General features: G+C 32.1%; 2 protein-coding genes across 3 annotated transcripts; one reads left to right on the top strand and one right to left on the bottom strand.

The window, feature by feature from the left end:
• Positions 1-3,244: 3,244 nt before the first annotated feature.
• Positions 3,245-6,796, bottom strand: LOC140054806 (tetraspanin-3-like). 2 transcript variants are annotated; one of them, XM_072099900.1, is made up of 6 exons: positions 6,679-6,771; positions 6,103-6,300; positions 5,657-5,830; positions 5,337-5,471; positions 4,630-4,713; positions 3,245-3,964 (listed from the first exon to the last, which is right to left on the bottom strand). In XM_072099900.1, the coding sequence occupies exons 1-6, from the start codon at positions 6,742-6,744 to the stop codon at positions 3,884-3,886; spliced, it is 738 nt and encodes a 245-aa protein (XP_071956001.1). In that variant the 5' UTR covers positions 6,745-6,771; the 3' UTR covers positions 3,245-3,883. The 2 variants fall into 2 exon arrangements, with proteins under 2 accessions (XP_071956001.1, XP_071956002.1); XM_072099901.1 differs by lacking the exon at positions 6,103-6,300 and having other exon boundaries at positions 6,679-6,796.
• Positions 6,797-7,085: 289 nt separating this feature from the next.
• On the top strand, positions 7,086-17,129 carry LOC140054729 (CD63 antigen-like). The gene is made up of 6 exons (XM_072099804.1): positions 7,086-7,252; positions 7,601-7,798; positions 7,928-8,101; positions 15,206-15,349; positions 15,951-16,034; positions 16,128-17,129. Exons 1-6 carry the CDS (start codon positions 7,187-7,189, stop codon positions 16,311-16,313), a joined length of 852 nt encoding a protein of 283 aa, XP_071955905.1. The 5' UTR covers positions 7,086-7,186; the 3' UTR covers positions 16,314-17,129.
• Positions 17,130-17,430: the final 301 nt, after the last annotated feature.

Genomic DNA, 17,430 nt, shown 5'->3' on the forward strand with positions numbered 1-17,430 from the left:
TAATTTAAAAAAACTACTGTCACATTTGAAAGGAATAGTCTAAGAAGGAGGCTTGGTTAGCTAGGTAGCTTGGACTGGTAGTCTTAAATCTTTTTTAATCTATGCTATTCTAAAATAATTCAAAAATAAAAATAATATATTTGACTAAATTACAGTACAGTACATACATTTAAAAACAATACTAAAAACCACTTTCTGTAGTACATTATCTGCAGGTCATTTTGCTTGCATGACTGCACAAACTATCAGCCAATCAGAAAGTCATATTTTACATTGCTGGGAAGAACTTTTTTAACAAAATTATGTTTGATATGGTACATCTATAAAAAAAAACTATTAGGTATATTGACTTGAAACTTTCTATATGTTGTGTCAGAGTACTGCTAATTTTTCCGGCTGTTTTACTTTATCGTTTTGATTTAGCTTTTTGCTTATTTAGTCCAGTCCCTAAGGGGAAATGATGTTACCATAGTGGATACAAGTGTGCCCTTTGGCATGTTGATAGAACATGATATGGAGATACCAAAACAAAGTTACTGGAAATCTGATTTGACCTCTGTGACCTCTGACCTCAATTTTTATATTTCTATCTTAAACAGCCATATCTCCGCAACGGGTTTGACAATTGAAATGGTATTGGTGTCAAATAGATCAGAGGGTACATATTTATATTCGCTCTAATAGAACTTTTTCCAAAACAACGACCGGAAATGTAATTTTGACCTTTGACCTCGGCTTACTATATCTCAATAACTACTGATCAAAATTTCTTGAAATTTGTTTCAAATTGTTAAGAGCATACATATTTATATATACTCTAATTAAACATGTTCTTCCAAATCCACAGGAAATGTCATTTACTGACCTTTGACCTTTAATGTTTAAATATGTCTGTATCTCTGTAACCAAATGTCATAAAAAGTTCAACTTATATTGGTGTCAAAATGTTCAAAATGTAAACATTTATATTAGCTCTAATAGAAGATGTTATCATATTTTTACTGGAAATGCCAGTTTGAGGTATGACCAGGATATACTGTTAAGCGTGCGTGTGTCATACTTATAATAATATACCTAAAATATAGATTTAATGGACCAGAACTACATTCAATATCCTATTTAGCCTTTTACAATTTTCTTAAAACTTAATGTTTAATTTAATTTCAATATATAATTCCATCGCATGGTAGGCCTACACCGTAAGAGCAACACTTAATATCAACAAAAAATTAGATAAACTTAAAAGTTAAATAACATTTAAAAAAAAGAAAGAAAATCAGGATCTTAAAGAAAGAAAAGAAGAATTAACCAATGCGATTTGATACTCATAAAACATATGACCTAATTATCAATTAATTGCTTGAAGTATGCTGAAAAAATAAAATGTTTGAAACAGTGAGGAAAAAGCGAAGAAAAGAAAAACATATGTTTAAAATATTAGAAATCTTAAAAGGATCAAAGACAAATTAATTACAAAGCTGATTTCTTTTCAAGAACATACTGTAGTGGAATATAAAAGGAAAACAAACCAGTGAGCAGTCAAAATTACCATCTTGGATTGATGAGGCAATAACACATCCAGCTCATAACACTATACAACAAACTCTTTGAAACCAGAAGAAATTAAGAGAAGCAGTGATAATTATAATTTAATCCACAAAAACATGACAAAACTGACATCAACCATTACCGACCAAACGAACATTATCACATGTACACAAATAATTTACAAAAGTAATCAAAAAACAAAATCAGAGACCGACTAGAAGTAAATAAACCAATATATAAGGCTTTATACAGTAGGACCATCTTATACAGTTTGTCAATCAACTAAAATAAAAAGGAAATGAATATCACCAAATCTTTGATTTAGAGATTATCAGAAAGCATTTGGCTCAATAAAACAGGCATTACCATATTAGAGGGAAATATTATACCTCAACAAATATTGATTACGATCGTTCAAAGAGAAGTTAAGAAAGATTAGTAAGACAAGGCAACACTTAAGATCTTCACTGCATTGGAAGAGGTGTTTAATCAAAGAGCTAATCTAAAAAATAGAGTAAATATCACTTTAAAGACAAAATAAACAGTTAATTTAACCAAAATCACATTGACTTCCAGCCTATTTTTTGCTTTGAATTACAGTTTTTTTGCGTATGCACTATATAATTTTTTTTCAATCCAATTTTTGGTGAAACTATTATGTGTGACATTAAAATTGCATATTCAACAAAAATATTTGTCAAAATTACTTTTGTCAGGGGGAAAATAAGTATATCTTTAATAGCATGTGATATTATTAGCAAATATTTCAAATGTAGTTTTAAAACTTTCCCATTACAAACAATTGCCATAATTCTGATGACATTACAATACACCCATCCTCTGGGACTTATTTTCAAATGTAGCTAAAAACTTTCCAGTACAATTCCGGCCATTTTGATGTGTATAGATGCATGCAGTAGCATTGGAAAAGCGAGAGATTGGGGTTGGGTTGGGGTGATGGAGAGACACATATTTTTTACATGTTTGTCTACACTATAAACTAGTTTAACAAAAAAGGTGTGATGTGCCCAAATATGGTAGTGATATGTCATTCATCCTGTCCATATATGGGCACATCACATTTTTTTGTCGCATAAAAATGTTATAGTGTAGACAGAGTTTAACATTTGTGTAACATGTAACAAAAATATGTGTCTCTCCATCCACCCCAACCCCCTCCCCTCTCTCGATCTCTTTTTATAGATTATTAATTGCTAAATATATGAAAAACGATGGGTCATAGCTCAAAATGACATTTCCAATTGAATTCTGACAAAATATTTTGTTAGAGCAAATATAAATGTGTATATTCTAAACAATTTGACACCAAACTGAACTTTTTAGGACAAATAGTTACCGCGATATTGACATATTTTCACATTAGAGGTCAAGGGTCAAAAAAGCTTAATTTATGGTAATTTTTTGAAAAAAGTTTCTATTAGACTAAATATTAGATTTATTTTCTTAACATTTTGAGCCCATTCTCAAATCTCTGAGATTGCGTGTTATTGAGATATTAGGCAATCAAGGTCAAAGGTCAAACTGAAAAATAAAGCCTTTGCGGCCATTTTTGTACAATTTTTTTCATTATACCGAATATAAATATATATCTTCCAAGCATTTTGGAAAAAAAATAAATGTAAAATGTCCATGCGTTGTCAAGATATGGCGATTTTTACTTATATAATAGAAAAATATAAAAATTGAGGTCAGAGGTCACAGAGGTCAAATCAGATTTCCAGTAACTTTGTTTTGGCATCTCCACACTATACTCTACCAAACTGCTATACTGAAAAATTTGTATCCAGTCTGGTAACATCCCACCCCTTTTTCTCCCCTTAGGGACTGGACTAATTTTATCCATTGAGATCTAGCCACTGATACCCACAGCATTGTCACTATTTTCAGTAATTTGCCTTTGGATTTTTAATAATATAATAGCAAACATTTTTATATTTTTCTTCTAAAATCTAATTTGTTTGAAAACTATTTAAAAACTTTTACAAACAAAATCTTTAGTTAATTATTTAGCTTAAATAGCAAAATTTAAAATATTATTGTAAAACTTTATACAGTACTATTCAGTTAAATTGCAAATTTATTTCGCTTTTATTTGATACTAATATAAATGTGTAATTATTATTTCTTTAAAATATGAACTACTTCCATTATTCTTTTACTAAAAAATGACCTTAAATTAATGATGTTTCGGGACCTTTTTTATATAATTTTATCATTTTACGGTTATAGCCCCTATTTTTTGTACTACGTATCCATCTACAGACTTTTTTCTCGAATAAACCTAATTGATGATAATAAATACTGTATTTTATTCCTAAATTGGTATTGCTTTGTTGTCTTGAACTTCTCCTGCACTGCCACTCAAAGTGCATAGGGTTGCAAGCATAAACATAATCTAAGAGAAATTGAATAATAGGCATTAACTATCGTATATGTACATACGCATACAGGAACTGGTGGAACCCTCTAAATTAGTAATACAATCTACTATTTGTTACTGTATGTAAACAGGTATGGGTCGAGTGGTTAAGATAGTGGAACCGCAATTACGTAGCCATAACATCGGCATGGGTTCGAGGCTCACTCACTCCATGGTTCTGGTGGTAGAACGAGTCTTCTCGGATAAGGACTATAAACCGTAGGTCCAGTGTACACATCTAGCTCGTGTGCACTTTAAAGAACCTAGTACATCTTTCGAGACGAGTAGGGGGTTACCCCGGTGTATTAGTACATCACAGCCACTGATCACCAACTGGGCCCTCTGGGAGACCAGTCTTTGACTGAAGAGGTTACCCAGTATAAATATATATTTCAATTCAGTAATGTTTGCCGACCTCGTTAGATGCTTTGCTGCTTATTCATGTGTGTGTATGGAAAGCACAACATATTATTTTCTATAGAAACTCTTTCCTCTCCAAAGAGTCTGAATTAATTTTTCGGTGTGACTGACTTTGTTATAGTATATTGTATAAACAGAGAATTTCACATTTCTATGGTATTATAAGCGTATCATATTTTTACGCAGATCAACGCAAAATAAAGTTAATTGTAAACTCATACCATTATAGAACTGTAAACGAGAACTACGACGAATAATCCATTAACAAAATCTTTGATATTCATAATAAAGTCTTCCTTGCAACCCTGAAAACAAAAATAATTTGACGTTAATTATGCCCCTGAACTGAACAATGTTTCAATTTTAATTTGTTTATGATTTTTTTTGTACCGACAAATTGGTTGTCGAATGTTGTTTAGCTTTGTAATTTTGTTTGTAAAATGCAACTGTCGATTTTTGTTGCATACTGCATAGTCGGAAAATCAGGCTCCTATAAAATTTGAAATCGAAGGTAAATCAACCACACAGGCTTTCACCACCCGTATTTTGCAACCTTGTGAGTACAGACAGTATACACAAGTTATGAATTGATAATGTATTTGCTATTAATCAAACTTTCTACCAATAAACAGTTTGAACCTTTAAAATGATGTCATATTGGATTCACTCTTAATTCAATTCAATTTCTTTATTGCTGCAAATGCCATCAAGGGCCAATATCCGCTTAAACATACTACATCATACAAACATAATTATACATATTTACATTTAAAATGTAAACACATAAACACAGTTTACTACTAATGTATCGGAGTTTACTATGTGAGAGGATATGTACTACATAAATATCTCAATTTTATATTAAGCAGTTCATTTTGTGATTATTTTTTAATAGTGGTTTCATTAAAAAAATTGTCATAAAATCTACCTGCGTATGAATGTCAGCACTGTTAGGAATGGCCGAAGGGACGCATCCTATAAAAATATCTCTACAGCAGGTATTTGGTATGGTCTGATTGTTGTCAATCCAGTCATCTTTACCATAGTATCCACAACATAGTAACTATACAATACATTAGTAAAATATAAATATATATAATTATATAGATGATTAGACGAATTATTGCAGATCTATAGGCCTAAATGCTGTATGTACGAAAGTGATAGCCTTATCTTTGTTAGTAAGACTGTGGTATAGTTAGTCCTTTTTTTCCACAGATCTAATCTATTTTAGGTTGATACTCGTACACTACTTTGCCGTGAATCCCACGTATCCGTTAACATCTTGTTGTTACCATAGTGACTCATGCTCTCAACTGTTTCTTTGCTAAATCTATCAATAAGTTCTGATTTCCCGATCGTAAGAAGTATAAATGATGCTGTAAGAAGTAGTAGAGATACGAACATCACAGTCCAATTAAACTGAAGATAAATGATCAGTATTAGTATTGCACATTACATACACGTCTGGATGGATGGACAGTTTATATAGTTTACAATTTGTTTTGTTCAAAACCATCCATGAGTAAATAGGAATGGAATAATATCAATGTTAAACTACAAATTAGGACGATGATGACGACGATGATGACGATGATGATGATGATGAGACAGTACTAAAGAAAGAATCAGAAACGAATCTGATAATAATATCGATAATGGCAATTGTATTTGATTCATATTTAGGTACTTACACACATAAATAAATTTTGCTTTTTACTTAGATGAACAGAGAGTCCAAAAATGCTCAATAATAAGAAAACGCCTCCAGCAATGAACAAGCTGATGCTCATTGTAGTAAATGGACTTTTAATATTGATATGCTTTAAGTCATCAGTTATATCACCAGCCAATATAAACACACCCAGTATAAAACAAGCCACACCACAAACCTGATGGTAAGATGAACAATTTATTTTATTCTAATTTTGTTTAAAAAACTAACTGTTACGCTTTTTACCCTGCAATTTTGGCCCGACATGATCTTGTCAGTCGTTTCCCTATTTTTCAGAATATGTTCACTGCATGTGTACAATTCTTTTCATGACTATTTGTGTAATTTAGCAAAACATGATTATCAACCCCGCACCCCCACCACCCTCTATGTACACACGTCACAGAAATTGATGGTGATGGCTGTAGGCCTACTGCGAGCCCGCTAGTAGGAATCTCAATCAATGTAGGCTATATCTCTAATGCATTGTACGTCCATCTATGGTTATCGGTAAAGTTGTCATTTAAGCATGGTTATAAAAACTATAAATACTTACAACATAAACAACAGAAAGTAGCATTGCCCAACACTGTAAACAGAGGCTCTCAATACATCCCGCCATTTATAACTATCTGGCTATTCAAAGACACTTACTATATCATATTTTGTATGTTACTACCTACGTTAATAATAGGTAACTTATAATAATCTGTCAGACAGAGCGCAGATTATTTTCTTCTGAATAGACCTACGTCATAGTGAGGCCATTTTTTACTCTATATTTTATCAACTCTAGTATAGTATACCGTATTGCTTGGAATGTTTTGCGAAATATTATTTTGTCCTTGACAATTATTCTTTCTAAATCCATAGGTATTGTTAATACTTGAGGGGGAGGAATTTTGAATGAATAACAGATAATGACAATTCATCGAGCGAAACGACAGAATACATATACAAATAAATAGCATGATATAAAGTGTACAGAGCTGACTTTTGAGTTTCATCTTGTGTATTCTCTTTTCAATGTTAACTTCGGATTAGAACAGGTATACCAATACAACATGGCTAAATGCCTACAAGTAATGTGCATGAATGTCTGTGTATCATTTCTGAGTGTTACTTTACTAGTAAGTTATATTTTACATTTCTATTAGAAAACCTACAAACTTAGTTGTGACATACAGTAAGTCATACCATTTGTCCGTAGGTTAATATAGCTAGAGCTAAAATTGGATTAGATTATTTTAAAGAAAACCAATGGAAACAAAATATAAGTCTGTTTGAATGTACTATTTAAATAAATATTCGCACCAATAGATTAATAACTAGTAGATAAAAATATAAATAACGCTTGACACTAACTTTTTATGTGCGTGTCACGTAAAACAATTCGCCTAGTGGAAAAGGTGCTTTATGAAGTAACTTCTAGCATACCGCCAACAAGATAAATGATATAGTCTTCTGTGCTTTTTTAGCTGGCTGGAATAACATCTTTAATATATGCTGTAGTTATCCTTGCTACTGATATTAATCCAGAGTTCCGAGAGCTTGCAATAAACCAAACATTTACGGAAGTCACATATGGATTGATTTTCTTGTTCATGGTGTTCGTTTTACTCACTGTTGTCGGTTGTTTTACACACATTAAAAAAAACAATTCCTGTATGTTCATTGTAAGTAATCATTATTTCTTTTAAAATCAATTCGTGGGACACGACTTTGAAACGTTATTATAATATAATAACTAAACTTCCAATACTCTTTTTAGGTTTTATTAATTCTGAAAATATGATTGATTTCAGTTTTTCATTTTACTTGTAATTACCTGTTCAGTAATATTATTATGCAGTATCATATTAATTACTGTTGGTAAAAAGCATATGAAAGAAGCTTACGAACTTGAAGTGAAAGATAGTATGACAAAGTACGGCAACAATGAAAAGCTAACCAACAAATGGGATCAGCTACAATCACAGGTAGGTTATCAATTACACTCATGTAAACTAATTACAAACTGTACTTGGTTACTTGGTATAGATAGGTCCTTGGGGAAGGGATCTTAATTTTTCTTTGAAAGATTCTACTGCAGTTGTTGTATAAATGATATTTGTTCCAATCAGAAATAATTCTATTACCATAAAATCGTTTTGCGACTTCAGTTTTTGCCTGCCAAATTTTAATGAGTTGCCTCTCATTTGAGGGTGGTGATTTGTATTGACAGTTCATATTATTTGAAAGCCTCCACCAAATCAGTTTCCTTCCTTCTAACGTGAGCAAACCGATTTTTTCGCAAACATCTCTTCTGCTTTTCATTGCATGAAAAGGTATATAGTAGCTTGCTTTATGGATTCTTATTTCCCGCATAAGGCACGGAATAAATTGTGATCCACGGTCGGTGAGAATTTGTTTAGGAATACCTAACCTACTGTAGTGAATATCGTCAGTAATTCTTCAATATTCTGAATCAATATTTCTGATGGGAATGGATAATGGGTTGCCAAATCCATTAATACTAATATGTATCTATGATATGATGGTTCTATAGGTCCTATCAAGTCGGCGGCCATCCGTTCAAATGGAGTGTCCATAAGAGACAATTATAAAATATCACATGATTAGCAATATCTTCGAACATCAGCCCCAATACCTTGCCAAAAAATCTTTCAGTATCCTTTCTTGGTTTTATTTAACTAACTAGTGACCCCTCAAGTAAACCTTCATTGGCCATTCTCATTAAATGAATCCTATATTCTAAAGGTACTACAAACTGGCTAATTACATCCCCAAAATTAACCTTTTTTGACGTCGATAAAGTTGATAGGTACATATATAACCTTAAATATACAGTTCAAATTAAACTAAAAAGTGGAATTTTCGAAACTTTAAATAACATTTGAACTTCTAATTTAAAGAAAACATGAAAAATAAAGATTAATAAAATCCGACTTTAAATAAATTATTTTGTAGTTTTAATTAAGTCAATCACATAGAAAAAAACAGAAAAAAATTATGTTTTCACTTATAAATGACAAAATAAACCCATTGGTTGGTTGGTTGGCAGCCAATTTGACTATTTTTGCTTTAAATTACAGGTTTTTTTTTATGTAAATACATTTTTTTTTCGATCCAATTATTGGTCAAAGTGGAAAACTATAGTATGAGACATTAAAATGGCATATTAAAAAAAAAATAGACAAGACAAGGCAATGGTGAAATGGGTATGCAATTTTAGGAAGATGAAGCATATCCTTCTTTAAGAAACGAAACAATATTGGATAATTTTAAAATAGATGGGATGGGCATTAGTAATAAAATTATTAATGCCTTTTCAGAATGTTTAGGAGACGGATTTTTACCAAGTTTAGTTTAAAATGTACGTATTCCTTTGGTTATCCAAAGAACATAATTTCTACAAACAGTAACATATTTGTGTGGAACTGAATCAGCTATGGTACATGAGAAATAATCATACCATAGTGAACAAGATGTCTCAGAGTCAAGAATATCGAAAAAGTTCGTAGGTAGTCATGACCATAGTTTCTGAACATGCACAATGTCAAATCGGTTACCGCCAGATACAGTTTATCATTTTCTTTTTGGACGTTAAATATTAATCTAACGTCGATAATAAGGTGATCAGACGTGCTATGTTCTGGTAAAGGGTTGCGACTTAACAGAGATTGTGGATTTGTTAACCATGTTTCCGATGGCGTTTGCTCCATTTGATAAAAATAATGTGCGAAGTTCATAAATTTTGTTTAGGCCTACCGAACTACATGCATTTAAGTTCAGTAAAATTAAAGGCCACGTGCGGGCAAAAAATTTCTATTGATCATACATTCCAATAATTATCGATATATAGTTTCCCCTATGTTTCATAATTTTTTTAATTTTATTTGTGTTACACGAGCTTGTTGAAAATAAGCACCTTCTTATCAGTTATCAGATAGTTCAAATTACACAGTAAAATCATTAGGCGCAGGAGCCCCGGATAGCGTTACGAAGTCGTTAACTCTGTCAGCCCATGGTCAACCCAACTAATGTGTTTTTCCCAAAGACAACTTATCAATAACTAAACTTTGTCACCACCCATAAGTGTGCTGTTCATTTCCTATTGACCAATGAACACCAATGTAACTGGACCTGAGTTTCTTGCTATTCGACCTTGGGTGCAAATTATACAATTAATTGATGTTAAGGCCACTGACTACTCTTTTCTGTATAGAAACACTGAATTGACTGAATAATAAGAAAACCCTACAATAATTTCTACTACTACTTGATATGGTGTTATACAAGAACTATATATATTAAAAGAATTGAATGTATGGAGAATGAAAAGTTAAACGTTATAACTTATATGTAAAACATCACTTAGATGATATCTATCAGTTACATTGTTGTTCATTGGTCAAAATTAATTCTGTGTTAGATGATATCTATCAGATATATCATTTTCTAAAAATTGTTTCATTAGTTAGAATAGATCACGGAATACCAATACTGATCTGGACTCGGAAATTCAAAATGTAGCAGGCAACGTTTCACCAATGAAAACTTTCAAGACAAACAAAGTATCATAATTATCATGATATCCATTTTTATTTAATAACGATAAATGGATATAAATATTTCGTCTTTTTTTGTTATTTTGCGATGGAAAATATATTGAGTGAACATTGGCACTGAGCTTAAATGTTTTCGTCCCCTTAATGTCCGCTTTATAGGAGTGTCCCCTCAGTAAGGATTTGCTGTTTTGCCCCTTAATAATAAATTATGATGTCCATCTTATCCTCTCAATTTTAATGTGCTACACCCGATAATAGAATACACATCTAGCTCGTGTGTACTTTAAAGAACCTAGTACATCTTTCGAGACGAGTGGGGGGTTACCCCGGTGTATTATCACAGCCACTGATCACTAACTGGGCCCTCTGGGAGACCAGTCTTTGACTGAAGAGGTTACCCATTATAAATATATATTTCAATTCAATAGAATAACTGTACAGTAGGCTCCCATTTGATGCAATGTGTTACCCAATGTGCTCAATTTGATTGTGCTACCCAAATCCATGCTATCCATTTGAAATAATTTGCTATCCATTTGAAAGAATGTGCTACCCGATAATCCGTATAGAATAATGTACAGTACAATTACATATATCCATTTGATTGTGCTACCTAATGTGCTATCCATTTGAAATAATGTGCTATCCATTTGAAAGAATGTGCTATCCATTTGAAATAATGTGCTACCCGATAATCCGTATAGAATAATGTACAGTACAGTACTATATCCATTTGATTGTGCTACCCAATGTGCTATCCATTTGAAAGAATGTGCTCCATTTGAAAGAATGTGCTACCCGATAATCCGTATAGAATAATGTACAGTACTATATCCATTTGATTGTGCTACCTAATGTGCTATCCATTTGAAAGAATGTGCTATCCATTTGAAAGAATGTGCTATCCATTTGAAATAGGCCTAATGTGCTATCCATTTGAAAGAATGTGCTACCCGATAATCCTTATAGAATAATGTACAGTACTATATCCATTTGACTGTGCTACCTAATGTGCTATCCATTTGAAAGAATGTGCTACCCGATAATCCGTAGGCTATAGAATAATGTACAGTACAATTATATCCATTTGATTGTGCTACCTAATGTGCTATCCATTTGAAATAATGTGCTACCCGATAATCCTTATAGAATAATGTACAGTACTATATCCATTTGATTGTGCTACCCAATGTGCTATCCATTTGAAATAATGTGCTATCCATTTGAAATAATGTGCTATTTGAAAGAATGTGCTACCCGATAATCCGTATAGAATAATGTACAGTACAATTACATATATCCATTTGATTGTGCTACCTAATGTGCTATCCATTTGAAATAATGTGCTATCCATTTGAAAGAATGTCCTATCCATTTGAAAGAATGTGCTACCCGATAATCCGTATAGAATAATGTACAGTACAGTACTATATCCATTTGATTGTGCTACCCAATGTGCTATCCATTTGAAAGAATGTGCTATCCATTTGAAAGAATGTGCTACCCGATAATCCGTATAGAATAATGTACAGTACTATATCCATTTGATTGTGCTACCTAATGTGCTATCCATTTGAAAGAATGTGCTATCCATTTGAAAGAATGTGCTACCCGATAATCCTTATAGAATAATGTACAGTACTATATCCATTTGACTGTGCTACCTAATGTGCTATCCATTTGAAAGAATGTGCTACCCGATAATCCTTATATAATAATGTACAGTACTATATCTATTTGATTGTGCTACCCAATGTGCTATCCATTTGAAATAATGTGCTATCCATTTGAAATAATGTGCTATCCATTTGAAAGAATGTGCTATCCATTTGAAATAGGCCTAATGTGCTATCCATTTGAAAGAATGTGCTACCCGATAATCATAGAATAATGTACAGTACTATATCCATTTGATTGTGCTACCTAATGTGCTATCCATTTGAAATAATGTGCTATCCATTTGAAAGAATGTGCTATCCATTTGAAAGAATGTGCTACCCGATAATCCGTATAGAATGCACAGTACAGTTATATCATAGTTATATCCATTTGATTGAGCTATCTATTGTGCTATCCGTTTGAACTAATGTGCTGTCTGTTTGAAATAACTCAGGGGTTTTTTTTTAAATATGTTTTGCTATCCATTTTAAACGTGCTAAACAAGTTACATATTTGTTGATATAAATTTGCGGTACACCACGTAGGCCTATATTAGTTCTGAAAAGAACTGTTGAGTTGCTTGACGTTTCGATTTAGGCCTACTCTAAAGTCAAAGTCTCCAAAGCTATTCCATCATGTCGTATTCGGGGAATCGCCCACAAGTGTTTTCTCAGAGAAGGGTATGTTCTGTATGGGGTTCTGTATGCTATTTTTTAATAATGTACAAAAAATGAAATGAAAAATCATATTAATTATCGGTATGTACGGAGGAAGCTCGAACAAGACGAAGCGCGAAACAAATAAAAGCGCAGCGCGAAACATCTGAAATGATATACAATTTCCCAAAACATGAAAACACAGAATATATTATATTAATATAACTTTTTAATATTTCCAAAGGCTCGGACAAGGAAGAAGGGCCTTAAAAAACTGAATTGCTATATGTTAGACCACATTTCCATAACTTTTCAAAACTCATCGAACCCTCTGCTAGTAGGCCTAATCAATATAGGAGCGTATCGCCAAATCATTAGAGAAAAAAAAACATGGCATGAAGATGTAATTAATCAAACAACGGCCAAAGAATACCAACAATTTTAATTTAGGTTTCGATTCGTAATTACTAATGTGGTGGACTAAGCCTAGTTTGAAACTATAGTGACCATTTATTTTAGAAAGAAAGATAGACAAATTTGTTTCCATCTCCATGTTATTGTTAATACCAAGGCACTTTTCATTTAATTAAAAATTCTGGCCTAGTATTCTTGCAAGGTCGTCACAGCTCCAGTTACAAAGGTCGTCACAGCTCCAGTTACAAACGGTGATACAAAGTGTCAATCATTTGACCAGTGAACAGCCCACTGGTAGGATAGTCCTTGAAACCGTCCGTAAAACACATTAATCACTCACATCAGTCATGCCGCTAATGGTTGAAAACCTCACTTTTTGGGGTTTTCAAACGTAACGCTATCCGGGGCTCCTGCGCCTAATGCTCTATTCTTTTGTACACAAATTTTGTAAATAGAGAGGCATTTTAAAAAGCTATGAAATCTTCTTGGTTTTTATGGCAGAATTTTGCAAAATTTTGTATTTGACCATATTAAGGGAAATTCATGTTTTTCCGTCTTGATTTCTGTTACAAAGATTTGATTTATGTACAATTAACCAGATATTATATTAAAAATTATGCCTGTACCTGAGCTTTAAGCTGTACCAAAATTGACTACAAGAACAAGTTATGCTTTCATGTTCTTTATTGAAGTTACTACTTAGGTTACTTTCTTTATGCACAAAATGATTTGTTAAAGCTAAAATAATCGTTAATACATAAAACACTAGTGCATCATAACGAGCCTGCTTTGCTTTAATGCATCGGTCACATTTCTGACCGTCCTGTATGGTCACACCGCCGGGGGTCTATCACAGTCAACCACTATAGGAAGTCAATACAAATGACCATGATAACAATTGTAGAGCTAGTAGCAATGGGTAATTTACAATAGCTAAGTGTGCAATAATGTAACAAACTTATATTAGAATATCCTTGCACTGAGGTCTTTGTGGAGACACCGTGGGTACATAAGTAATATGTAGCCCAATATGACGCAATTATCCTAAACAAATATTTTTTGTTTTTATTGATTTTCATGTTTTTAAAGATGTATTGTCCCTTAAAACACAAAAAAATGAAGGTCAAAATATTCTAAATTTAAATTGGCCATATCAAAGTAATATTAAAGTTATTCACCTTAAGTCGAAAATTCGAGCAAAAAACAACAATTTTACGTAATTAACAGCTAAATTAATTTGATAACATTTCGTCTGGATAAACGTCCCGAGCGAAAGTAAACAAAGATTTCAAACCATGAGTATACATTATGCATGATGCTAATTAGGATTGTTTACAACTCGTCACGAATGAGAAGGTGTTTTCACACAGATCGCGAGGAAGTTTTATGATTATGCATACAGAGTAGCCAAATAAGCGCGTTGCATTATGAGATATGTTTTGATAGAAAACTTTGACTAGAAGTCAAAGTTATTTTTTGAACCAAAAAACGTCTGTATTTCAGTTAAATGATTTTTTGTCGACTCATTTTTGGTGAAAATTAATCACTATTATCATACTTCAAAATGAGCCACTTTTTTTCGATTTTTTATTTTTTTTGGGTGAATTTGACAAAGGGACAATACATCTTTTACATTCGACTTCTAATCCTTATTCCCTTTCACGAAGCACTAATAAATACGAAATACAACAGTTATTCGATTGGATTTCCATCGTTAGTCTATTTTATGGCAGGCGTTGATTTGAATATGATTGACTCATAACATTCTTTGTACTCACTTTAGCAACGGTGCTGTGGCTACTCATCTTCTACTGATTGGAATAATGTAGATATACAAGGAAGACGATCCGTATTTCCCGATTCTTGCTGTTTATCAATGTTTGAATCTTGTGGACAAAGTGCAAAAACCAGTGAAGTCTTTCAGGATGTAAGTAGCACCTTTTATGTAAATACATTAATAGCATTCCAATATAGATCCCAAAAAAAATTAAAAGAAAAGAGTTACATTACTAAAAGTAAATGTACTATGTAAATGGGCCGAGTACGTGGCATGTAATGGTTTCGTGGTGATTAAACTTTCTATACTAATCTAACTATCTCTTACTATTATTGCTATTATACATTTGGAATAAAAAAAAGTAGGTTAGTTTACTTTAAAAATAGGAAATTATATCAAATTGTGATTTTAAATGATTTATATATTTTAATTAGCCATTATATTCATAGTAATGTTTATATAATTGATTTAAAATACTTAAAGATAATAACATTTTAGCAGAACATTCATTAGAAAGAGTTATATCAATATATATTAGTTATTCAGAAAGCACCGATATGATTGGATAATTATTAGCAAAGAATTTACCCATTTGTAGCCTAGTGGGTAGATGCAGAAAATTGTTCAGATATATTTTTGGCTAGAATCGGGTGATTACGCCATTATAAGTAAAAAATGAAGATATTTCCTTTCTCAGAGTATCATTTTTACAAAGTAGCTTTATTTATTTCCTTTGGGTTTTCTTTGTCAGGGATGCGAAGAAGTTATATCGAGAACCGTTGACAGCGTGTTACACAACTTGTTTGTCAGCTCACTTGGTTTTTCATTTGCAATGGTAAGTTGATATGCCCCTTAGACTCATATATCATCAAACAACAGACTATATGAAAGAATTTACCCTAATGAAAAATAATACTCAATTTTTCAGATTATTGCAATGGTTTTTACCTTATGTGTACTGTGTCGGTCCGATGAAAGCCAGCAAGAAACAGAACAAATAACAATAAAGATGGAGGAAAACAAATCTTCCACCAAAAGTAAAGGCAAACTGCTCTCTAAAGAAAAACTGAAAAATCTGTTCAGGAAAGAAGAAAATTCTTCAACACAAAAATAAGGAAAAAAAACGGAAAAAGTCATTCTGGACACGGAAATGAATTATTATAATTGTAAATTCTTCAAGAAATATAAAATACCACATTTAATACCGTCGTAACCAGGAAAATTGATAATTCACTCTTCCAACAAACACATCTATTATGTTATATGAGTTCCATCTTCTTCTTTTTCTTTTTCTTCTTCCATTTAGAACCAAACCTCATTTTTAAGGCTACTGTTGTTATTTTCATGCATAGTACGGTGCAGTCATACACATTATCTTTTTTTCACGTCGTTTTGCTGTTTAAATACATTTCTTAACGTCATTTGTACAGCTACTTGGCGATAGTGCCGAGCAACCCTCCTCCTATCTTCTAACGTAATTTACTGATTAAACGAATTTAGGTTAAACCATTTGTTACGACGAGGAGGGGTGTATAATGTGTTCAATACTGAAATAAATCCACACACAATAATAGAAGGATACTTCGAAATGTCCTATCTTCGTCTAAAATAATTGCTGAAATCCTCCACACAACTCGATTATAACGTCGTCGTTGTTGACTGGCAAGAACAATAATAACATTTGAAATAGTTTAGAATATACGTTAATGCACCATTGAAAAAATGCAAAAAAGTAGTAGGTCTCTTTGTATGCGAACAAAACTGTGATTCGTTTGTGGTTGATTAAACAAATGGTTGTCCAACCGCTTTAGCCAACATATTTTGATGAATAAAGGTTTCACGAAATGTTTTATTGAATTTGACTTTTATTATTACATTAGCTTCTCATTGAGCCTATAAAATGTATGTAATTTATTCAATTTAACTAAAAGATACAAGGAACATAAGTATATTTAACTGTTTAACTGTTACCGTATACTTTATAAATTTACAGAAAAGGTAAATTTAACTGTTTCAATTTGATACAGTAAAGAATAGTATATTTCATTTATCTAAATATTGTGAAATAAATGTTTTGTTCTCAGTGGAAATAAGTAACATGGTGAACATTGCTACAAATTTATATTTCTAAAGGAAAGATCTTTATTGAAGGTAGAAGGTTGACGGTTAATATCCGCATTATCTCTTTATAAATGACATGTTGACACGTGTATAGCCCTTCCGAAATCTCC

Source organism: Antedon mediterranea, chromosome 7, assembly GCF_964355755.1.
Source record: "Antedon mediterranea chromosome 7, ecAntMedi1.1, whole genome shotgun sequence".
Lineage (NCBI taxonomy): Eukaryota > Metazoa > Echinodermata > Crinoidea > Comatulida > Antedonidae > Antedon > Antedon mediterranea.

Coding starts and splice junctions, on each gene's coding strand:
- LOC140054806 (XM_072099900.1), bottom strand. CDS start 6,744: ATGGCGGGATGTATTGAGAGCCTCTGTTTACAGTGTTGGGCAATGCTA. Junction 6,301..6,678: donor TACTTTCTGTTGTTTATGTT/GTAAGTATTTAT, acceptor TCTTACCATCAG/GTTTGTGGTGTGGCTTGTTT. Junction 4,714..5,336: donor GTGCTGACATTCATACGCAG/GTAGATTTTATG, acceptor TTTTGTTTTCAG/GGTTGCAAGGAAGACTTTAT.
- LOC140054729 (XM_072099804.1), top strand. CDS start 7,187: ATGGCTAAATGCCTACAAGTAATGTGCATGAATGTCTGTGTATCATTT. Junction 7,253..7,600: donor TTCTGAGTGTTACTTTACTA/GTAAGTTATATT, acceptor GTGCTTTTTTAG/CTGGCTGGAATAACATCTTT. Junction 7,799..7,927: donor ACAATTCCTGTATGTTCATT/GTAAGTAATCAT, acceptor GATTGATTTCAG/TTTTTCATTTTACTTGTAAT.